General features: G+C 53.5%; 1 protein-coding gene across 3 annotated transcripts in view; it reads right to left on the bottom strand.

Moving 5' to 3' along the window:
* Positions 1 to 287: 287 nt before the first annotated feature.
* The window catches only part of CD58 (CD58 molecule), a 50,317-nt gene continuing 26,037 nt past the window's right edge, over positions 288 to 24,567 (bottom strand). For all 3 annotated transcript variants that reach the window (XM_064519934.1, XM_064519940.1, XM_064519935.1), the window contains 17 exons: positions 24,471 to 24,539; positions 23,106 to 23,174; positions 22,571 to 22,639; positions 21,206 to 21,274; positions 20,671 to 20,739; positions 19,306 to 19,374; positions 18,771 to 18,839; positions 17,406 to 17,474; positions 16,871 to 16,939; positions 15,506 to 15,574; positions 14,971 to 15,039; positions 13,606 to 13,674; positions 13,071 to 13,139; positions 11,706 to 11,774; positions 11,171 to 11,239; positions 9,806 to 9,874; positions 288 to 5,059 (listed from right to left, as the gene is read on the bottom strand). In XM_064519934.1, coding sequence (XP_064376004.1) covers positions 5,046 to 5,059; positions 9,806 to 9,874; positions 11,171 to 11,239; positions 11,706 to 11,774; positions 13,071 to 13,139; positions 13,606 to 13,674; positions 14,971 to 15,039; positions 15,506 to 15,574; positions 16,871 to 16,939; positions 17,406 to 17,474; positions 18,771 to 18,839; positions 19,306 to 19,374; positions 20,671 to 20,739; positions 21,206 to 21,274; positions 22,571 to 22,639; positions 23,106 to 23,174; positions 24,471 to 24,539 — 1,118 coding nt within the window. In that variant the 3' untranslated portion in view covers positions 288 to 5,045. The remainder of the gene's footprint in view (positions 5,060 to 9,805; positions 9,875 to 11,170; positions 11,240 to 11,705; positions 11,775 to 13,070; positions 13,140 to 13,605; positions 13,675 to 14,970; positions 15,040 to 15,505; positions 15,575 to 16,870; positions 16,940 to 17,405; positions 17,475 to 18,770; positions 18,840 to 19,305; positions 19,375 to 20,670; positions 20,740 to 21,205; positions 21,275 to 22,570; positions 22,640 to 23,105; positions 23,175 to 24,470; positions 24,540 to 24,567) is intronic.

The raw sequence follows: 24,567 nt of genomic DNA, 5'->3' as shown, positions 1-24,567 counted from the left end.
ATAGGTGTAAGAAATTTTCAAAACCATACCCTATGCAAGACTTTTGCATCCTATTTCGTATTAAATTGCACAAGATGGATGCAGAGTATTAGATGAACTAGAACTTCTTAACATGATCCTGATAAGCCTGCTGAAGGTGCAATAGAGAAGGATGCTTGGGGCAGGAGCTGTGTGACTTGCCAAAAAAGACTTAGGGTTAAAGATGCATTGTTTTAGTGATCAGTTACTGAACTCCAAGATTAAAAGTGTATGTATCCATATATTATAAAAAGATATCGCAATGTCTGTACATTTTTACAAGGGTCTTTTAATAAATTATGAGCAAATATTTACAGAGAGCAGCAGAGGTAAGACTGTCCAGCTCTAACCAAATGTCTTGTTTAACACTCCTGCAGTGCAGTTGCAAAAGCAGAAGAACCTGTGTGGGCATAGATAAAAATCAAAGTGGTACATGTAGCAATAAGAAAATATTTCGAGTTTTCTGAAGGGCATATACTTTCTCCAACACAACAGGACAGGTCATGGGCATGTTACCTATGGTCCTTCTCATAATCTTAGTTATGCACTTGTTGGGTTTTACTACCACAAAAAGCACACAGGAGCAGCTCAAATATCCTACAGAGCTATCTAATGTCACATCTTTGTCAACAGGCTGAGCAACCCTGTAGGGAAAGCTTTAAAATAGGAGTGATGGGAAAAGGAAGTCACAACCCAATCAGGTGAGGTAATGGAGGTCAGGGGTCCAAAGCAAAGGGTGCAGGGTGACAGGAACAAAGGAGAACTCAGGTGTGATAAAATAGGGCAAAAGGAGACCCACCTCAAGTGTATGTAAACAAATACACTTAGTCTGGGAAGCACGCAGGAAGAATTACAGCTTTGTGTGGGTTCACAGAATTATGACATTGTTGGAATAACAGAGACACAATGCGGCAGCTCACATGACTGCAGTGCTGTGATGGATGGGTACAAGCTCTTCAGGAAAGACAGACAAGGTGCACAAGGAGAGAGGCTGCCCCTTCTGTGAAAGAGCGGCTTGACTGTATGAAGCTCTCCTATGGAACGTGTGACAGATTGGTTGAAAGCTTGTGGGTCAGGATCAGAGAGGCCAGTAAGGGTGACATAGTAGTGGGAGTGTGTTACAGACCACCTGACCAGGGTAAGGAGGTGGATAAAGACTTCTTTTACAATATGGTAAGTCTCTGGATCACCAGACCCTGGCACGTAGTGGGGGGACTTTAACTTCCCTGACATGCTGGGAAGGCAACATGACAGTATGCAAGCAGGCAAGAAGATTTCTTGAGGGTTTCAGGGACATCTTGTTCATCTAGGTACTGGATGAGCCAAGAAGGGGGTGATGCACAGTTGTATCTGCTGTTAACAAGGAAGAACTGGTTGAGGATGTGGTAATGAAGGACTGCATTGGCAGTAGCGATCATGAAATAGTGCAGTTCAAGATCGTGAGGGGTGTGAGGAAGGTAAGCAGCAGTACGGACCCTGCACTTCAGGAAAGCAAATTTCAGCTTACTGAAAATTATTTCAGGAAATTAGTAGATGCGATCTCATGGGAGGCAGCTCTGAAGGGCAAAGTGGCTCAGGAGAGCTGGCAGGCCTTTAAGGATGACTTCCTCCAAGCATGAGAACAGGCTGTTCCAATACTCAGGAAAACAAGCAGACATATCAGGGGATCAGCTTGGCTAAGCAGGGAACTCCCAACAGAGCTGCAGTGTAAAAAGGACTTATGTAAGAGGTGGAAGCAAGGACAGGCTACAATGCAAGAATTTAGAAACACTGCTTGGGCAGGTAGGGATACTGCCAGGAAAGCCAGGGCTCAATAAGGGCTGAAACTGTCATGGGACAAGGACAACAAAAGCAGTTTCTGCTGCTACATTAACCGTGAGAGAACAACCAATGAAAATACGGGCCCTTTCCCAAATGGGGTAGGTGATTTAGTGATAGCAGACACAGATAAGAGGCTTAATAACCCAATGCCTTCCTTGCCTCAGTATTTACTAAAAAGGTCTCACAGGCCTCTGTGCTTATTAAAAGGGTTCAAGGAAAACTACCAGCAGTTAGGTATAACTTGAGAGAGCTTGATCCATACTAGTCCATGGGACCTGATCAGATGTATCCAAGGATGCTGTGAGACCTGGCTGATGGTACTGCAAGGGTGCTATCATCTTTGAAAGGTCATGGAGATTAGGGAAGGTCCCTGACAAACTGAAAAAAGGGAAATGTTGTACTCACCTAAAAAAAAAAAAAAAAAAAAAAAAAAAAAAAAAAAGCCAGAGGGTCATCCCAGGGATCTAAAGACTGCAGCCTCACTTTGGTCCCTGGGAAAATCATGGAACAAGTCCTCTTGCGACACATTTCTAGAATTATGAAGGAGAAGGTGGTTGGAAATAGTCATCATATATTTACCAAGGCTAAATCATGCCTAACCAACCTGACTGCCTTCTATGATGATGAAATGACTAGACTTCTGGATGAGGGCAGAGCAGATTTTGTCTCATACCTCGACTTTGGCAAGGCTTTTGACACCGTCTTCCACAATATTTTTTATCCAAGTTAGGATGTTATGGTTTGGATGGGTGAACAAACAGGTAGGTAAAGAACTCACTGGATGATTGGGGTGAGACAGTAGTGGCTAATGAGTCATACTCTCCCTGGATGGAGAAGACAAGTGGAGTACAACAGAGGTCTATTCTGGGACGTGTCCTGTTTAACATCTCCATCAATGACCTGGAGGAGACAACAGAGTGCACTCTTGTCAAGTCTGCAGGTATCGCCAAATTGGGGAGAATCAGTTAATAAGCTAAAGGGCTGGCATTCAGCAAGACCTAGACAGGTTAAAATTCAGCAAGGACAAATGCAAAGTATGGGGAAGGAGGAGCTCCTTGCAGTAATACAGGCTGGGGACAGCTCTGCTGAAAAGGACTGGGAGGTCTTGGTAGGCAGCAAGCTGAACACAAACCAGCAGTGGGCCGTAGCAGCAAAGGCAGCCAACAACATCCTGCCTTGTATTAAAAGGAGCTTAACCAGTAGATTGAGGGAAGTGATTATCCTCCTCTACTCAGCACTTGTTGGACCATGTTTAGAATACTGCATCCAGTTTGGGGCCCCTTCAACAAGAAAGGCATTCATAAATTGGCACAAGTTCAGAGAAGGGCTGCCAAGAAGTCAGGTGCTGAAGCACTTGCCCTGTGACAAGAGGCTGAGGGCACTGGGCTTATTCAAACCTGGAGAAGAGATGGCTTTGGAGGACATAACAGCAGTTTCCAGGACCTACGAGGCAATCATGAAGATGATGGAGCCAAGATCGTCACAGTGGTGCATGGTGTAAGGATAAGAAAACAGGCAAAAGTTGAAACAAGAGAGATTCAGACATAAGGATATAAGGAAATGCTTTTTCAACATGAGGACAGGCAGTAAAACAGGTTGCTCAGAGAAGTTATGCAGTCTCCATCCTTGGAATTTTTCAAGACCAGCCTAGATAAAGTTGAGTAACTTGATTTCATTTCAGTGTTGACTCTGCTTTGATAAGGAATTTGGATTACATGACCTCCTGAGGTCCCTTCCAAACTGAATTTTCTTCTGATTTCTAAAACTACTTCAGGTTCCCTCTCTGCTTCTGATCTTCTCACTGCCTTATTCATAAACATGAGGCCTTAACATCATGCCATTCAGGACCAATTCCTTAAATGGGATCTCATGTGCTAAAAACAGACCTTATCTGCATGGGAACTGGCTAAGAGATCTGAATAATCAACTACTTCACTTGAAGATTTCCTACAGACAAGGTACCATAGCAGAACTTAGCACCATGCCAAAATCCCTTTCCACTCCTAGCCATTTACAGATTGAATTGACTGAACCATTACTTTGTACTAAGAGCGTGGACGTTCCTACACTACTACACAGAGCAGGATTTGACTCCTGCCTTGCAAGCAAATCTCAGTCTAGTAGGGAAGACAAAGGGGGAGTTTCTGATCTCTGACAAACCTTCATGATTCTTTACAAATACTAAGTTCAGCACGAACTGAAATTGCTTTCAACTTTCAGAAACAACCATCATGCTGAAGTCACAAATCATGCACCATATCTTAATGTTTTGAAAACATTAATACATGGTATTCTTTTCTCTTTGCCTCTTTCTGAGCCTCAGCATATACATGAGCTCAGCTTTCAACTTTTCTCTCCAGTCGCAAGCAATCTGAAAATGTATTATTATTCTTTAAAAATGGGTAGGTTGACATTCTCTTAGAATAATGTGAAGCAGAAGCTAAGAAGCTAAGACATAAAAAAACAATCCCCCCCCCAAAAAAACATAAAAGTGCAAAAAATATCAAAAGTTCAAGAAAAAACACAAAATGCTGCTAACAGAAGCAGCTTTTGTTCCAATGCAAAAAACAAACTGAACTGTAGCTTTATCTCAAAGTCGACCATCATCAGGAGAAGATCACAATTTGCCAGCCTTCTGCTGATTCCAGGAGACAGCCATCTAGGAGAAGATTTGTCTGGACCATTGAGTTACTGCTGGAGAACTGAGACTAGTACATGCAAACGTCCATCCATCTGGAACTGCTGAAGGATGCACCATCTTTCTTCTCACTATAAAAAGTACTGATCTGAAGTTGCATAGAAAGCTGATTAGTTTTTAATTTATCCACATTCATGTGTATGGATATGACTTTGTTAATATCTAAATACCAGTTATAAAAAAAGAATGCCTTGGCTCTTATATTTTGTATTAGTAGAGCACTGTTTGTTAAAAACTGATACAAAACAATACAAAATGAGATATTTTCCATGATTCAGCCTGTTCGTCTTCATGTAGTGACACCAAAAAAGGAGGCTGTCTATTCTGAGAAAAGAAAAACAGGCACTGGAAGCAGCTCAACTAGTCTTCAAAACACTTCTTTATGGATGATTTCAGTGCTAATGGAAAACCTCCAGAACAAAAGACAGCGGCTTTTTCAACACTGAATTCGACCACTTCTCTTCCATTGGGTCAAAATGCTGTTTGGTCCACAAGGCAAATTACCTGTTTATGATCCAAGATCTGGGGCAAAAGAAAAAAAGACACACAGGTAAATTATTATATCTTCTAACTAAATTTTACTAGTTATACAAAAACACTGCAGGTTTTAAACATTAATAAAGCATGAAGATGTACTAAAGCATTGCTACATGATCCAAAACAATCAACTTACAGCAGCTTAGTGACCTGTGGTAGCTGCTAACCACTAACCATTTACCTCAACTGATATGCTCAAGGTTAGGTACGTGGCTTTGCAACTGGAGCAAGTTAATATCATTCTTGATCAGTTACTGCCACCCAGCTGATAAGCAGCTAGTAACCTGAAAGGCTGTTCTGACTCCATGACTTTGGATCACATAACTGGTCCCTTAAAACACTATTTTTTGCAAAGATTTCGATTTATAATCTTAGTACCAGCTTTGCACTACACATCCATGTGATGCTGCTGCTATTTTTTCCACATAGTAATGCCAGGTGCTTCTGCAGTTCTCTCCTTTGAGGATTGCAAATAGAGCTCTTACTTGACAAGCAGGGAAACTGAAGCCAAAGGGGAGTTACAGGGCAGGACGTTCAGGACTATGTGCCCAGCCTAACTCACTGCACACAACGGGCATCAGTGTATTATCAGGCTGATTTCCAACAAAGCATACACAAGGTCCACTTACATCAGTGTTTCTTTCTTGCTGCACACACAGCAACAGGGCAAGAGGAACTATCTGGATGTGCCAAGGCACGGGGTCATTCAGTCTTTGCTCCTGTTCTGATAGCACTGCTCCTCCCTTTCACTAGTTCCCAGCTCAGCATCACTCTCACCTAACACAAGATACCTAGAGACAGTCTAGGAGAGCAGCACATGGTGGGACTCTATAGCTTCTATAGCCTCTGAGAAGAAAGAAGTCCCTGGTCTGGTTCTCACTGGGCTCTTGGATGGGTCTGGAGAATTTTTACAATTTTTATCCCTAAATCCCAAGCAGGTTTACTGCTTTACCCACAACTGACTTATGCCAGCTTAATCATGAGACGAAAGAAAAGTGACAGAGCAGCCAGCCTGGGGACCTAGTATTTGCTGTGAGGTGAGAGGGCCTGAATATAAAACAAGTGTTCCCTTCTCATTTTATAGCTCTGGTGATGAGCACCAGGCTTCACACTCCCTATAGAACATGTGAAATGGGTCACACAGCTTGCAAACAGCACCAAAGAAAGCACAGCTACTTCTGATGTGTTTCTCTGCGCAGCAGTGATCCATAACATATTAACATAACTATTTCAAATGCCAAACCTTAAGCATGACCTAGCAGCACAGTGTAGCCAAACAAGTAATCCATGCAGAGCAGCAAGTCATGTAGCCCAGCTCCAACACACTGACTTAATTCATTTTGTCTTCAGTATTATTCATTGGCAACTGACAGGATCTGACTCAGTTGTTCAAAGATACCACAGCTTCCTCCTCAGCTATTCGGCCCTATTTCAAGTCCCAAAATTGGCAGCGTCTTCTGCATCACACAGCCAGGTTTCTTATCCTCATTCCTAACTCATTCTCACCCTTACAGCCATCTTTGTTTCCACATGCTGAGAGTTTGCTTTTGACATTGTCTTCAGCAAACATCTGAACAGGATTACCTGGTCACTCAGCAGAATCAAACCCGACAGAACAGAAAACTCTGCAGCCCCAACAGACCCCAGCACATTCCTGTAGGTTTTGAGAATGTTTAAAGGGATTATCCACATCACAACAAGCAGAAACCAGTACAAAACTCTCACAGTTGCACCACTTAACTAACAGCTATGACAGACAAGACATGGTGAATCCTTCTGTGGGGCACTGAGAAGTTACCATGCCTGCCGCCTTCTGACAGAACCAGAGGACCACAGAGCATCCCCAACCTGCCTCAGTTTGCAGTCTGGAATCTCACATAAAATGTATGTCAGAGAGCTACGGAGGTACAGCCACCAAGTATGGAAACAGCAGTGCCATTGCAAATGTGCTTATGCCTGCAGAGTTTATTCTTGTACTGAAAAAAAGGAATACTCCAAACTAGTGAGACGACACATTTTATTTGCAACAGTTTAACTCTATTCAGAGTATAGGTTGTAATTCATAAACACTTGGTAAATACGTTGTGTAATAAATAAATCACATTAAACTGATAAAAGCAGTGGAAAAACTATGGCTGAATAAGCAACATTTTGTTTCATGCCATATCCGATACAAACAGGAAAGTGCCAGTTTTAGGTCAAATCAAAACCGGACATTTTTTCTATTGTTTTGAGGAAATGAAAATTGTTTTGAGTCAACCTGCAAACTTCATTTCTTTCCAAACAAATATGCTTTGATCCACACTGGCTTATAGTGTACATTGATCCACACTGGCTTATAGTGCACATTTCATACAGGCTTTTTCATTTTTTATTTTAACATTTAAGTCAAATCTAACATTTCAACACAACAAAAAATCTGGTGTCTTGGCTAATAAATTTGGAAACAAAACTTTCACTCAGCAAATATCAAAACATTGTTTTTCCATCCATTCCCTCCTTGTCCCACCCAGCTTACTTGCTATAGCTGACCTAATTTCACATCCCTCCAAAACCTTTCTCCTCACAGATGTCTTACCTGTCAAATACTTTTTAACTAGCTCTAATGTAGAGCAGTCAGTGCTGTCAAAATCTTAAGCCCCAGGAGACTACTTCATGCTCTTTGCCATCAGGCCCATTCTCAGTTAAACTATGGCTATTCTACAGAATGCTAGAAGCTCAGTAAAGCTTTACAGTGTGAAAATTATAGCCTACAAGGAGCAATTTTCAACCATCCACAGGGAAGGCAGAGTTCCCTAAAGCGTGATTGAACTACAACGAATCACAGTAAGTCTCTCAGACCCAGATAAGCTGATTGCCCTGATTAGATGGATTCAAGGTTCAGCAGTAGTCCTCACTATCGTCTTAACCTGTGTAAGCTCCACAAATAGACCAGCAATGAGAAAGTTTTATTACATATTTATTTACAGGTTTGCTTCTGAAAATCTTACAGGACTGCAATGAAAATTTTTATAGGCAGGCCATGAACTTAGCTATATCCCCAGGAGTCAAGAAATCCATAATTATTACTGGCAGCTAGTTACAATTCTCCACGCGGCCATTTCTTCACTTGCTAGGTTGGGGAAATAATTTTTACTACCCTCACCTGGCTGTCACGAAGACCAAGACTTTGAGACATAGCACTACGCTACTGCTTCTACTATTTTGCCTGGAACCTTCCTGTTTTACAGCCAGCCATTCTGCATTTTTCACAGGTAAGAATTCAGCAAGGCTTTCTGCAATACTAAAAGGTGCTTTAGAAGCCAAACTTCGGGTGTAGTAGTGCTCTCTTAATAAAGGCTTGACCTTTTCACATTCCTTGTCAAATATAGCTACACCAGTGGAGCTTTTCACTGTAAACTTAAGCTAAATGGTTTCAGTTCCAAACCTACAACTTTTAATACTTCTTGGGAATCATGGCATGAAAAAAATTAGGAAAAAGAGTGCAGTTGATTAGCTTTCCACAGGTTTTCTCTGCTCTAGAAAAACTCTACAGAAGTAGTATTTTAGTCTGGATAGAGAATAGACCAGTTTAAGGCCTTGCCTATACAGTTATAAAAGAATAAATTTTTGCTTCTTCAACTGGAATAAGCAATCATCAGTTCTAGGTATCCAACTTTATATACCTCCATATTTACACTGTATATACAAACTACATTCACGCTGTTTGTTACACCCAAGTAATCTTATAGCAGCCCTTATATCCTTCTCCTATTGAATTTGTGACTGGACTAAACTGAATTTTGATATTCTCCATGCTGATATACTCCAGGAAGCATTTACATGACCTCACAGATGCTCTGATCTGCATACATAAAAGAGGAAACAGAGAGGGTAAAATAGTTTAAGATCCATGAATGGAGGCCTGTTATACCGCTAAAGTAAATGATATAAAACTGATTCTCAAATAAAAATTTTCACTAAATCATGCAATATGAAAAAATTCTTAAGAAACAGATCGCACCTTCCAGCCTGAATTTCACTAATATCCATTCAGAAAAAGAATAGATCAAATATTCTCAAATATAGAGGAATAACCAGTCTTCTCATTCCATATGTAGCTTCTTAGGCACACTGCTCCGTTTATCTAGAAGAGCTTTCTAATCAAATCCATCTAGGTTCAAAAACAACAAACCTCAAGAAAAACACATACTAAGTCTGCACTCCTTGTGACCAAGAAAAGACAGCTACACACCTAAGCAATGAAAAACCACTCAGTGTTATACGATATTGCTCTACTTCGGTATCGTATTCTGAAGCATTCATGATAACAAGATAGAACTGCAGTTCAGAAGCCTATCGGCACAAACACTTTAATACTGCTTTCCTAAAACTTAAGCCACTAGAGCTCCTTATCCATTGTTAAGGCATGAAAAGAAGCAGTTAAAAAATGTGTTAGAAAATCAGTCACAAGGTACAGAAGTTGCTGGTAAAGAAAGCTCAAGTAAAAATGGACTACGCTTCCAAACAGGATTTTCACAGTAACATCATGAAAATAAAGAGGACAGACAAACAGTAGGCAAAAGATACTTTCCAAAAAGCCAACACCTTGTCCACAGAATGGAAATTCCTTCATCACACTATACGTTGGATTGGAATAACAGAAGTACCACATATTTCAAAATGTTTTGCATTGAGAAGCCCTAGCCAACAGCCAACGCACAAAGAGCCTTCCACACAACGGGCACTTACCGCTCTCATATGCGCCAGGCTCAGCTGCCTGCGAGGCACTCGGGCTGCTCTTCTCCGCGTCACGGACATCTGCAGAGACATCAGAGGACAACTACAGTCCCCAGTGGTGCGTCCCATTGCCCAGCTTCAAGGGACTGCCCACCGCGCAAAGTGAACTACCTGCTACAGTGCATCACGAAGCCAACGCCACCAGTGACCTACAGGAAGCCAGCACCGTCTCTCACCTCCACGCCACCACCCTCGCTCGCTCTGCCCCCATGTGCCACGACCCCACACCGACAGCCCAAGCTTTTCAGAAAGCCCACCAGGACCACTGCTCAGCTGGAAAGCCACACACGCACAGACTACTGTCTCCACTTCGGGGAGCACCAGCCTCCACAAACACCCACAGGAGCTGGCAAAGCTTCCTCTTGCTCATGCACACTCTTGCTCCTCCGGCAACTGCCGCGGAAGCGCCTACGTCCGCACTAGTGCTCGTGGGCCAGCACTGACAAACTCAAGGGCAGACCGCAAATGGTCTCTGCCCTCTCGAGGCGCTCCCCCACCTCCTGACTCACGTGCGCACACCTGGGGGCCCTCGCAGAGACCTCCCAACGGGCAGCACAAACCAAACGCCAGCGCTCCAGCAAGCACCGTCCTAACCCAGAAGCAATGCCCACTTACATGCTGCAGGCACCACCCACGGGATCTCGGGGGGATGCTGTCACACTTCCACCTCAATATCATCTCCTGCCCTCCCATACCACAGCACGGCCAACAACCACAAGGGATCGCACGCCTTCGGAAACTGTTCCCTCGCCCTCGCCCAGGCCCTCCAGGTCACACATTTTCACAGGTGGGAAAGAAACAGCGCAGGAAGCAACTCGGGGTCTGAAACGCTGCCTCTATCGCCCCTGTTGTTAAGTACTAGCCAACAGGTCCATCTGCCTTGAAAGCGCCAAGAGGACCCGGGGTTTCCTCTTCAGAAAGGCTCCGTTGCCCCCTGGGCAGCAAAGCGTCCACTCCCCACTGTGGCTGGGACACCAGCACGCACAAATACCACACCGTCCCCCAACGCCCTGCCTCACTCCCCACAGCCCTGCGACAGCTCAGCACCACACGCCTGCCTCCCCAACAGGTCTCCCGCAAGCCCACCGCAACACTGCCACAGTTTCTCCAGCAAACAACCACCCGGCTCAGCATCGCCACAAAACCCACACCCAGCCTGACAAATGCACGGCTCTTCTCTACCCCGCGTTTCCACAGGGGCAAGAAGGGGCAGGCGACATGCACGGTCCCAACCAGCACGTGCCAGCACTGCCGCTCCATGCCGCTGCACTAGGCTGACCAGTCTCCCCTGACAAGAGGGCCATCATCCCCACGTACCTTCTTTACTGTGGCTGGGAGTGCCGCCCAGATGCTGCCCCCTTCCAGCTCCTGCAACCCGGGAGGCACCTGCAAGGAGGACAGGCAATGCTCAGACAATCCTGGACCTCGCGCCCCTGCCCATGCTTACACTGAGAGCTGTCCGTGCCAGGGAACATGGCGAGACAGTGCGGAAGAGGCACAGCAGAACAGAAAGCCAGTCCTTTCCCCCCAGCCCACTGCCCTCCGCCCTGTCACACCCCCCACGGCTGCGGATTCCTTCGCGCACTCCTCCAACACGGGTCAAGAGCAATCAGACTGACAGCTGGGCCACCAGCTCGGCATCATCAACAGCCCCCCAACACGTGCCCATCGCACAACGCCTCCCCGCTCTCCTCCATACCCCGCTCCACGCTTGCCTCTCGCTCCCTTCCACACCCTGCCAAGGCCAAGCCCAGAAGGCCCTCAGCACCTGCACCATCACCCATAACTTTGCATCGAGAAGCCCTAGCCAACAGCCAACGCACAAAGAGCCTTCCACACAACGGGCACTTACCGCTCTCATATGCGCCAGGCTCAGCTGCCTGCGAGGCACTCGGGCTGCTCTTCTCCGCGTCACGGACATCTGCAGAGACATCAGAGGACAACTACAGTCCCCAGTGGTGCGTCCCATTGCCCAGCTTCAAGGGACTGCCCACCGCGCAAAGTGAACTACCTGCTACAGTGCATCACGAAGCCAGCGCCACCAGTGACCTACAGGAAGCCAGCACCGTCTCCCACCTCCACGCCACCACCCTCGCTCGCTCTGCCCCCATGTGCCACGACCCCACACCGACAGCCCAAGCTTTTCAGAAAGCCCACCAGGACCACTGCTCAGCTGGAAAGCCACACACGCACAGACTACTGTCTCCACTTCGGGGAGCACCAGCCTCCACAAACACCCACAGGAGCTGGCAAAGCTTCCTCTTGCTCATGCACACTCTTGCTCCTCCGGCAACTGCCGCGGAAGCGCCTACGTCCGCACTAGTGCTCGTGGGCCAGCACTGACAAACTCAAGGGCAGACCGCAAATGGTCTCTGCCCTCTCGAGGCGCTCCCCCACCTCCTGACTCACGTGCGCACACCTGGGGGCCCTCGCAGAGACCTCCCAACGGGCAGCACAAACCAAACGCCAGCGCTCCAGCAAGCACCGTCCTAACCCAGAAGCAATGCCCACTTACATGCTGCAGGCACCACCCACGGGATCTCGGGGGGATGCTGTCACACTTCCACCTCAATATCATCTCCTGCCCTCCCATACCACAGCACGGCCAACAACCACAAGGGATCGCACGCCTTCGGAAACTGTTCCCTCGCCCTCGCCCAGGCCCTCCAGGTCACACATTTTCACAGGTGGGAAAGAAACAGCGCAGGAAGCAACTCGGGGTCTGAAACGCTGCCTCTATCGCCCCTGTTGTTAAGTACTAGCCAACAGGTCCATCTGCCTTGAAAGCGCCAAGAGGACCCGGGGTTTCCTCTTCAGAAAGGCTCCGTTGCCCCCTGGGCAGCAAAGCGTCCACTCCCCACTGTGGCTGGGACACCAGCACGCACAAATACCACACCGTCCCCCAACGCCCTGCCTCACTCCCCACAGCCCTGCGACAGCTCAGCACCACACGCCTGCCTCCCCAACAGGTCTCCCGCAAGCCCACCGCAACACTGCCACAGTTTCTCCAGCAAACAACCACCCGGCTCAGCATCGCCACAAAACCCACACCCAGCCTGACAAATGCCCGGCTCTTCTCTACCCCGCGTTTCCACAGGGGCAAGAAGGGGCAGGCGACATGCACGGTCCCAACCAGCACGTGCCAGCACTGCCGCTCCATGCCGCTGCACTAGGCTGACCAGTCTCCCCTGACAAGAGGGCCATCATCCCCACGTACCTTCTTTACTGTGGCTGGGAGTGCCGCCCAGATGCTGCCCCCTTCCAGCTCCTGCAACCCGGGAGGCACCTGCAAGGAGGACAGGCAATGCTCAGACAATCCTGGACCTCGCGCCCCTGCCCATGCTTACACTGAGAGCTGTCCGTGCCAGGGAACATGGCGAGACAGTGCGGAAGAGGCACAGCAGAACAGAAAGCCAGTCCTTTCCCCCCAGCCCACTGCCCTCCGCCCTGTCACACCCCCCACGGCTGCGGATTCCTTCGCGCACTCCTCCAACATGGGTCAAGAGCAATCAGACTGACAGCTGGGCCACCAGCTCGGCATCATCAACAGCCCCCCAACACGTGCCCATCGCACAACGCCTCCCCGCTCTCCTCCATACCCCGCTCCACGCTTGCCTCTCGCTCCCTTCCACACCCTGCCAAGGCCAAGCCCAGAAGGCCCTCAGCACCTGCACCATCACCCATAACTTTGCATCGAGAAGCCCTAGCCAACAGCCAACGCACAAAGAGCCTTCCACACAACGGGCACTTACCGCTCTCATATGCGCCAGGCTCAGCTGCCTGCGAGGCACTCGGGCTGCTCTTCTCCGCGTCACGGACATCTGCAGAGACATCAGAGGACAACTACAGTCCCCAGTGGTGCGTCCCATTGCCCAGCTTCAAGGGACTGCCCACCGCGCAAAGTGAACTACCTGCTACAGTGCATCACGAAGCCAGCGCCACCAGTGACCTACAGGAAGCCAGCACCGTCTCCCACCTCCACGCCACCACCCTCGCTCGCTCTGCCCCCATGTGCCACGACCCCACACCGACAGCCCAAGCTTTTCAGAAAGCCCACCAGGACCACTGCTCAGCTGGAAAGCCACACACGCACAGACTACTGTCTCCACTTCGGGGAGCACCAGCCTCCACAAACACCCACAGGAGCTGGCAAAGCTTCCTCTTGCTCATGCACACTCTTGCTCCTCCGGCAACTGCCGCGGAAGCGCCTACGTCCGCACTAGTGCTCGTGGGCCAGCACTGACAAACTCAAGGGCAGACCGCAAATGGTCTCTGCCCTCTCGAGGCGCTCCCCCACCTCCTGACTCACGTGCGCACACCTGGGGGCCCTCGCAGAGACCTCCCAACGGGCAGCACAAACCAAACGCCAGCGCTCCAGCAAGCACCGTCCTAACCCAGAAGCAATGCCCACTTACATGCTGCAGGCACCACCCACGGGATCTCGGGGGGATGCTGTCACACTTCCACCTCAATATCATCTCCTGCCCTCCCATACCACAGCACGGCCAACAACCACAAGGGATCGCACGCCTTCGGAAACTGTTCCCTCGCCCTCGCCCAGGCCCTCCAGGTCACACATTTTCACAGGTGGGAAAGAAACAGCGCAGGAAGCAACTCGGGGTCTGAAACGCTGCCTCTATCGCCCCTGTTGTTAAGTACTAGCCAACAGGTCCATCTGCCTTGAAAGCGCCAAGAGGACCCGGGGTTTCCTCTTCAGAAAGGCTCCGTTGCCCCCTGGGCAGCAAAGCGTCCACTCCCCACTGTGGCTGGGACACCAGCACGCACAAATACCACACCGTCCCCCAACGCCCTGCCTCACTCCCCACAGCCCTGCGACAGCTCAGCACCACACGCCTGCCTCCCCAACAGGTCTCCCGCAAGCCCACCGCAACACTGCCACAGTTTCTCCAGCAAACAACCACCCGGCTCAGCATCGCCACAAAACCCACACCCAGCCTGACAAATGCACGGCTCTTCTCTACCCCGCGTTTCCACAGGGGCAAGAAGGGGCAGGCGACATGCACGGTCCCAACCAGCACATGCCAGCACTGCCGCTCCATGCCGCTGCACTAGGCTGACCAGTCTCCCCTGACAAGAGGGCCATCATCCCCACGTACCTTCTTTACTGTGGCTGGGAGTGCCGCCCAGATGCTGCCCCCTTCCAGCTCCTGCAACCCGGGAGGCACCTGCAAGGAGGACAGGCAATGCTCAGACAATCCTGGACCTCGCGCCCCTGCCCATGCTTACACTGAGAGCTGTCCGTGCCAGGGAACATGGCGAGACAGTGCGGAAGAGGCACAGCAGAACAGAAAGCCAGTCCTTTCCCCCCAGCCCACTGCCCTCCGCCCTGTCACACCCCCCACGGCTGCGGATTCCTTCGCGCACTCCTCCAACACGGGTCAAGAGCAATCAGACTGACAGCTGGGCCACCAGCTCGGCATCATCAACAGCCCCCCAACACGTGCCCATCGCACAACGCCTCCCCGCTCTCCTCCATACCCCGCTCCACGCTTGCCTCTCGCTCCCTTCCACACCCTGCCAAGGCCAAGCCCAGAAGGCCCTCAGCACCTGCACCATCACCCATAACTTTGCATCGAGAAGCCCTAGCCAACAGCCAACGCACAAAGAGCCTTCCACACAACGGGCACTTACCGCTCTCATATGCGCCAGGCTCAGCTGCCTGCAAGGCACTCGGGCTGCTCTTCTCCGCGTCACGGACATCTGCAGAGACATCAGAGGACAACTACAGTCCCCAGTGGTGCGTCCCATTGCCCAGCTTCAAGGGACTGCCCACCGCGCAAAGTGAACTACCTGCTACAGTGCATCACGAAGCCAACGCCACCAGTGACCTACAGGAAGCCAGCACCGTCTCCCACCTCCACGCCACCACCCTCGCTCGCTCTGCCCCCATGTGCCACGACCCCACACCGACAGCCCAAGCTTTTCAGAAAGCCCACCAGGACCACTGCTCAGCTGGAAAGCCACACACGCACAGACTACTGTCTCCACTTCGGGGAGCACCAGCCTCCACAAACACCCACAGGAGCTGGCAAAGCTTCCTCTTGCTCATGCACACTCTTGCTCCTCCGGCAACTGCCGCGGAAGCGCCTACGTCCGCACTAGTGCTCGTGGGCCAGCACTGACAAACTCAAGGGCAGACCGCAAATGGTCTCTGCCCTCTCGAGGCGCTCCCCCACCTCCTGACTCACGTGCGCACACCTGGGGGCCCTCGCAGAGACCTCCCAACGGGCAGCACAAACCAAACGCCAGCGCTCCAGCAAGCACCGTCCTAACCCAGAAGCAATGCCCACTTACATGCTGCAGGCACCACCCACGGGATCTCGGGGGGATGCTGTCACACTTCCACCTCAATATCATCTCCTGCCCTCCCATACCACAGCACGGCCAACAACCACAAGGGATCGCACGCCTTCGGAAACTGTTCCCTCGCCCTCGCCCAGGCCCTCCAGGTCACACATTTTCACAGGTGGGAAAGAAACAGCGCAGGAAGCAACTCGGGGTCTGAAACGCTGCCTCTATCGCCCCTGTTGTTAAGTACTAGCCAACAGGTCCATCTGCCTTGAAAGCGCCAAGAGGACCCGGGGTTTCCTCTTCAGAAAGGCTCCGTTGCCCCCTGGGCAGCAAAGCGTCCACTCCCCACTGTGGCTGGGACACCAGCACGCACAAATACCACACCGTCCCCCAACGCCCTGCCTCACTCCCCACAGCCCTGCGACAGCTCAGCACCACACGCCTGCCTCCCCAACAGGTCTCCCGCAAGCCCACCGCAACACTGCCACAGTTTCTCCAGCAAACAACCACCCGGCTCAGCATCGCCACAAAACCCACACCCAGCCTGACAAATGCACGGCTCTTCTCTACCCCGCGTTTCCACAGGGGCAAGAAGGGGCAGGCGACATGCACGGTCCCAACCAGCACGTGCCAGCACTGCCGCTCCATGCCGCTGCACTAGGCTGACCAGTCTCCCCTGACAAGAGGGCCATCATCCCCACGTACCTTCTTTACTGTGGCTGGGAGTGCCGCCCAGATGCTGCCCCCTTCCAGCTCCTGCAACCCGGGAGGCACCTGCAAGGAGGACAGGCAATGCTCAGACAATCCTGGACCTCGCGCCCCTGCCCATGCTTACACTGAGAGCTGTCCGTGCCAGGGAACATGGCGAGACAGTGCGGAAGAGGCACAGCAGAACAGAAAGCCAGTCCTTTCCCCCCAGCCCACTGCCCTCCGCCCTGTCACACCCCCCACGGCTGCGGATTCCTTCGCGCACTCCTCCAACACGGGTCAAGAGCAATCAGACTGACAGCTGGGCCACCAGCTCGGCATCATCAACAGCCCCCCAACACGTGCCCATCGCACAACGCCTCCCCGCTCTCCTCCATACCCCGCTCCACGCTTGCCTCTCGCTCCCTTCCACACCCTGCCAAGGCCAAGCCCAGAAGGCCCTCAGCACCTGCACCATCACCCATAACTTTGCATCGAGAAGCCCTAGCCAACAGCCAACGCACAAAGAGCCTTCCACACAACGGGCACTTACCGCTCTCATATGCGCCAGGCTCAGCTGCCTGCGAGGCACTCGGGCTGCTCTTCTCCGCGTCACGGACATCTGCAGAGACATCAGAGGACAACTACAGTCCCCAGTGGTGCGTCCCATTGCCCAGCTTCAAGGGACTGCCCACCGCGCAAAGTGAACTACCTGCTACAGTGCATCACGAAGCCAGCGCCACCAGTGACCTACAGGAAGCCAGCACCGTCTCCCACCTCCACGCCACCACCCTCGCTCGCTCTGCCCCCATGTGCCACGACCCCACACCGACAGCCCAAGCTTTTCAGAAAGCCCACCAGGACCACTGCTCAGCTGGAAAGCCACACACGCACAGACTACTGTCTCCACTTCGGGGAGCACCAGCCTCCACAAACACCCACAGGAGCTGGCAAAGCTTCCTCTTGCTCATGCACACTCTTGCTCCTCCGGCAACTGCCGCGGAAGCGCCTACGTCCGCACTAGTGCTCGTGGGCCAGCACTGACAAACTCAAGGGCAGACCGCAAATGGTCTCTGCCCTCTCGAGGCGCTCCCCCACCTCCTGACTCACGTGCGCACACCTGGGGGCCCTCGCAGAGACCTCCCAACGGGCAGCACAAACCAAACGCCAGCGCTCCAGCAAGCACCGTCCTAACCCAGAAGCAATGCCCACTTACATGCTGCAGGCACCACCCACGGGATCTCGGGGGGATGCTGTCACACTTCCACCTCAATATCATCTCCTGCCCTCCCATACCACAGCACGGCCAACAACCACAAGGGATCGCACGCCTTCGGAAACTGTTCCCTCGCCCTCGCCCAGGCCCTCCAGGTCACACATTTTCACAGGTGGGAAAGAAACAGCGCAGGAAGCAACTCGGGGTCTGAAACGCTGCCTCTATCGCCCCTGTTGTTAAGTACTAGCCAACAGGTCCATCTGCCTTGAAAGCGCCAAGAGGACCCGGGGTTTCCTCTTCAGAAAGGCTCCGTTGCCCCCTGGGCAGCAAAGCGTCCACTCCCCACTGTGGCTGGGACACCAGCACGCACAAATACCACACCGTCCCCCAACGCCCTGCCTCACTCCCCACAGCCCTGCGACAGCTCAGCACCACACGCCTGCCTCCCCAACAGGTCTCCCGCAAGCCCACCGCAACACTGCCACAGTTTCTCCAGCAAACAACCACCCGGCTCAGCATCGCCACAAAACCCACACCCAGCCTGACAAATGCACGGCTCTTCTCTACCCCGCGTTTCCACAGGGGCAAGAAGGGGCAGGCGACATGCACGGTCCCAACCAGCACGTGCCAGCACTGCCGCTCCATGCCGCTGCACTAGGCTGACCAGTCTCCCCTGACAAGAGGGCCATCATCCCCACGTACCTTCTTTACTGTGGCTGGGAGTGCCGCCCAGATGCTGCCCCCTTCCAGCTCCTGCAACCCGGGAGGCACCTGCAAGGAGGACAGGCAATGCTCAGACAATCCTGGACCTCGCGCCCCTGCCCATGCTTACACTGAGAGCTGTCCGTGCCAGGGAACATGGCGAGACAGTGCGGAAGAGGCACAGCAGAACAGAAAGCCAGTCCTTTCCCCCCAGCCCACTGCCCTCCGCCCTGTCACACCCCCCACGGCTGCGGATTCCTTCGCGCACTCCTCCAACACGGGTCAAGAGCAATCAGACTGACAGCTGGGCCACCAGCTCGGCATCATCAACAGCCCCCCAACACGTGCCCATCGCACAACGCCTCCCCGCTCTCCTCCATACCCCGCTCCACGCTTGCCTCTCGCTCCCTTCCACACCCTGCCAAGGCCAAGCCCAGAAGGCCCTCAGCACCTGCACCATCACCCATAACTTTGCATCGAGAAGCCCTAGCCAACAGCCAACGCACAAAGAGCCTTCCACACAACGGGCACTTACCGCTCTCATATGCGCCAGGCTCAGCTGCCTGCGAGGCACTCGGGCTGCTCTTCTCCGCGTCACGGACATCTGCAGAGACATCAGAGGACAACTACAGTCCCCAGTGGTGCGTCCCATTGCCCAGCTTCAAGGGACTGCCCACCGCGCAAAGTGAACTACCTGCTACAGTGCATCACGAAGCCAACGCCACCAGTGACCTACAGGAAGCCAGCACCGTCTCCCACCTCCACGCCACCACCCTCGCTCGCTCTGCCCCCATGTGCCACGACCCCACACCGACAGCCCAAGCTTTTCAGAAAGCCCACCAGGACCACTGCTCAGCTGGAAAGCCACACACGCACAGACTACTGTCTCCACTTCGGGGAGCACCAGCCTCCACAAACACCCACAGGAGCTGGCAAAGCTTCCTCTTGCTCATGCACACTCTTGCTCCTCCGGCAACTGCCGCGGAAGCGCCTACGTCCGCACTAGTGCTCGTGGGCCAGCACTGACAAACTCAAGGGCAGACCGCAAATGGTCTCTGCCCTCTCGAGGCGCTCCCCCACCTCCTGACTCACGTGCGCACACCTGGGGGCCCTCGCAGAGACCTCCCAACGGGCAGCACAAACCAAACGCCAGCGCTCCAGCAAGCACCGTCCTAACCCAGAAGCAATGCCCACTTACATGCTGCAGGCACCACCCACGGGATCTCGGGGGGATGCTGTCACACTTCCACCTCAATATCATCTCCTGCCCTCCCATACCACAGCACGGCCAACAACCACAAGGGATCGCACGCCTTCGGAAACTGTTCCCTCGCCCTCGCCCAGGCCCTCCAGGTCACACATTTTCACAGGTGGGAAAGAAACAGCGCAGGAAGCAACTCGGGGTCTGAAACGCTGCCTCTATCGCCCCTGTTGTTAAGTACTAGCCAACAGGTCCATCTGCCTTGAAAGCGCCAAGAGGACCCGGGGTTTCCTCTTCAGAAAGGCTCCGTTGCCCCCTGGGCAGCAAAGTGTCCACTCCCCACTGTGGCTGGGACACCAGCACGCACAAATACCACACCGTCCCCCAACGCCCTGCCTCACTCCCCACAGCCCTGCGACAGCTCAGCACCACACGCCTGCCTCCCCAGCAGGTCTCCCGCAAGCCCACCGCAACACTGCCACAGTTTCTCCAGCAAACAACCACCCGGCTCAGCATCGCCACAAAACCCACACCCAGCCTGACAAATGCACGGCTCTTCTCTACCCCGCGTTTCCACAGGGGCAAGAAGGGGCAGGCGACATGCACGGTCCCAACCAGCACGTGCCAGCACTGCCGCTCCATGCCGCTGCACTAGGCTGACCAGTCTCCCCTGACAAGAGGGCCATCATCCCCACGTACCTTCTTTACTGTGGCTGGGAGTGCCGCCCAGATGCTGCCCCCTTCCAGCTCCTGCAACCCGGGAGGCACCTGCAAGGAGGACAGGCAATGCTCAGACAATCCTGGACCTCGCGCCCCTGCCCATGCTTACACTGAGAGCTGTCCGTGCCAGGGAACATGGCGAGACAGTGCGGAAGAGGCACAGCAGAACAGAAAGCCAGTCCTTTCCCCCCAGCCCACTGCCCTCCGCCCTGTCACACCCCCCACGGCTGCGGATTCCTTCGCGCACTCCTCCAACACGGGTCAAGAGCAATCAGACTGACAGCTGGGCCACCAGCTCGGCATCATCAACAGCCCCCCAACACGTGCCCATCGCACAACGCCTCCCCGCTCTCCTCCATACCCCGCTCCACGCTTGCCTCTCGCTCCCTTCCACACCCTGCCAAGGCCAAGCCCAGAAGGCCCTCGGCACCTGCACCATCACCCATAACTTTGCATCGAGAAGCCCTAGCCAACAGCCAACGCACAAAGAGCCTTCCACACAACGGGCACTTACCGCTCTCATATGCGCCAGGCTCAGCTGCCTGCGAGGCACTCGGGCTGCTCTTCTCCGCGTCACGGACATCTGCAGAGACATCAGAGGACAACTACAGTCCCCAGTGGTGCGTCCCATTGCCCAGCTTCAAGGGACTGCCCACCGCGCAAAGTGAACTACCTGCTACAGTGCATCACGAAGCCAGCGCCACCAGTGACCTACAGGAAGCCAGCACCGTCTCCCACCTCCACGCCACCACCCTCGCTCGCTCTGCCCCCATGTGCCACGACCCCACACCGACAGCCCAAGCTTTTCAGAAAGCCCACCAGGACCACTGCTCAGCTGGAAAGCCACACACGCACAGACTACTGTCTCCACTTCGGGGAGCACCAGCCTCCACAAACACCCACAGGAGCTGGCAAAGCTTCCTCTTGCTCATGCACACTCTTGCTCCTCCGGCAACTGCCGCGGAAGCGCCTACGTCCGCACTAGTGCTCGTGGGCCAGCACTGACAAACTCAAGGGCAGACCGCAAATGGTCTCTGCCCTCTCGAGGCGCTCCCCCACCTCCTGACTCACGTGCGCACACCTGGGGGCCCTCGCAGAGACCTCCCAACGGGCAGCACAAACCAAACGCCAGCGCTCCAGCAAGCACCGTCCTAACCCAGAAGCAATGCCCACTTACATGCTGCAGGCACCACCCACGGGATCTCGGGGGGATGCTGTCACACTTCCACCTCAATATCATCTCCTGCCCTCCCATACCACAGCACGGCCAACAACCACAAGGGATCGCACGCCTTCGGAAACTGTTCCCTCGCCCTCGCCCAGGCCCTCCAGGTCACACATTTTCACAGGTGGGAAAGAAACAGCGCAGGAAGCAACTCGGGGTCTGAAACGCTGCCTCTATCGCCCCTGTTGTTAAGTACTAGCCAACAGGTCCATCTGCCTTGAAAGCGCCAAGAGGACCCGGGGTTTCCTCTTCAGAAAGGCTCCGTTGCCCCCTGGGCAGCAAAGCGTCCACTCCCCACTGTGGCTGGGACACCAGCACGCACAAATACCACACCGTCCCCCAACGCCCTGCCTCACTCCCCACAGCCCTGCGACAGCTCAGCACCACACGCCTGCCTCCCCAACAGGTCTCCCGCAAGCCCACCGCAACACTGCCACAGTTTCTCCAGCAAACAACCACCCGGCTCAGCATCGCCACAAAACCCACACCCAGCCTGACAAATGCACGGCTCTTCTCTACCCCGCGTTTCCACAGGGGCAAGAAGGGGCAGGCGACATGCACGGTCCCAACCAGCACGTGCCAGCACTGCCGCTCCATGCCGCTGCACTAGGCTGACCAGTCTCCCCTGACAAGAGGGCCATCATCCCCACGTACCTTCTTTACTGTGGCTGGGAGTGCCGCCCAGATGCTGCCCCCTTCCAGCTCCTGCAACCCGGGAGGCACCTGCAAGGAGGACAGGCAATGCTCAGACAATCCTGGACCTCGCGCCCCTGCCCATGCTTACACTGAGAGCTGTCCGTGCCAGGGAACATGGCGAGACAGTGCGGAAGAGGCACAGCAGAACAGAAAGCCAGTCCTTTCCCCCCAGCCCACTGCCCTCCGCCCTGTCACACCCCCCACGGCTGCGGATTCCTTCGCGCACTCCTCCAACACGGGTCAAGAGCAATCAGACTGACAGCTGGGCCACCAGCTCGGCATCATCAACAGCCCCCCAACACGTGCCCATCGCACAACGCCTCCCCGCTCTCCTCCATACCCCGCTCCACGCTTGCCTCTCGCTCCCTTCCACACCCTGCCAAGGCCAAGCCCAGAAGGCCCTCAGCACCTGCACCATCACCCATAACTTTGCATCGAGAAGCCCTAGCCAACAGCCAACGCACAAAGAGCCTTCCACACAACGGGCACTTACCGCTCTCATATGCGCCAGGCTCAGCTGCCTGCGAGGCACTCGGGCTGCTCTTCTCCGCGTCACGGACATCTGCAGAGACATCAGAGGACAACTACAGTCCCCAGTGGTGCGTCCCATTGCCCAGCTTCAAGGGACTGCCCACCGCGCAAAGTGAACTACCTGCTACAGTGCATCACGAAGCCAACGCCACCAGTGACCTACAGGAAGCCAGCACCGTCTCCCACCTCCACGCCACCACCCTCGCTCGCTCTGCCCCCATGTGCCACGACCCCACACCGACAGCCCAAGCTTTTCAGAAAGCCCACCAGGACCACTGCTCAGCTGGAAAGCCACACACGCACAGACTACTGTCTCCACTTCGGGGAGCACCAGCCTCCACAAACACCCACAGGAGCTGGCAAAGCTTCCTCTTGCTCATGCACACTCTTGCTCCTCCGGCAACTGCCGCGGAAGCGCCTACGTCCGCACTAGTGCTCGTGGGCCAGCACTGACAAACTCAAGGGCAGACCGCAAATGGTCTCTGCCCTCTCGAGGCGCTCCCCCACCTCCTGACTCACGTGCGCACACCTGGGGGCCCTCGCAGAGACCTCCCAACGGGCAGCACAAACCAAACGCCAGCGCTCCAGCAAGCACCGTCCTAACCCAGAAGCAATGCCCACTTACATGCTGCAGGCACCACCCACGGGATCTCGGGGGGATGCTGTCACACTTCCACCTCAATATCATCTCCTGCCCTCCCATACCACAGCACGGCCAACAACCACAAGGGATCGCACGCCTTCGGAAACTGTTCCCTCGCCCTCGCCCAGGCCCTCCAGGTCACACATTTTCACAGGTGGGAAAGAAACAGCGCAGGAAGCAACTCGGGGTCTGAAACGCTGCCTCTATCGCCCCTGTTGTTAAGTACTAGCCAACAGGTCCATCTGCCTTGAAAGCGCCAAGAGGACCCGGGGTTTCCTCTTCAGAAAGGCTCCGTTGCCCCCTGGGCAGCAAAGTGTCCACTCCCCACTGTGGCTGGGACACCAGCACGCACAAATACCACACCGTCCCCCAACGCCCTGCCTCACTCCCCACAGCCCTGCGACAGCTCAGCACCACACGCCTGCCTCCCCAGCAGGTCTCCCGCAAGCCCACCGCAACACTGCCACAGTTTCTCCAGCAAACAACCACCCGGCTCAGCATCGCCACAAAACCCACACCCAGCCTGACAAATGCACGGCTCTTCTCTACCCCGCGTTTCCACAGGGGCAAGAAGGGGCAGGCGACATGCACGGTCCCAACCAGCACGTGCCAGCACTGCCGCTCCATGCCGCTGCACTAGGCTGACCAGTCTCCCCTGACAAGAGGGCCATCATCCCCACGTACCTTCTTTACTGTGGCTGGGAGTGCCGCCCAGATGCTGCCCCCTTCCAGCTCCTGCAACCCGGGAGGCACCTGCAAGGAGGACAGGCAATGCTCAGAC

Source organism: Dromaius novaehollandiae, chromosome 1 (genome assembly GCF_036370855.1).
Source record: "Dromaius novaehollandiae isolate bDroNov1 chromosome 1, bDroNov1.hap1, whole genome shotgun sequence".
Taxonomy (NCBI): domain Eukaryota; kingdom Metazoa; phylum Chordata; class Aves; order Casuariiformes; family Dromaiidae; genus Dromaius; species Dromaius novaehollandiae.
Note: the sequence above shows the minus strand (reverse complement) of the source record. Positions and strands in the feature narration are given on the sequence as shown.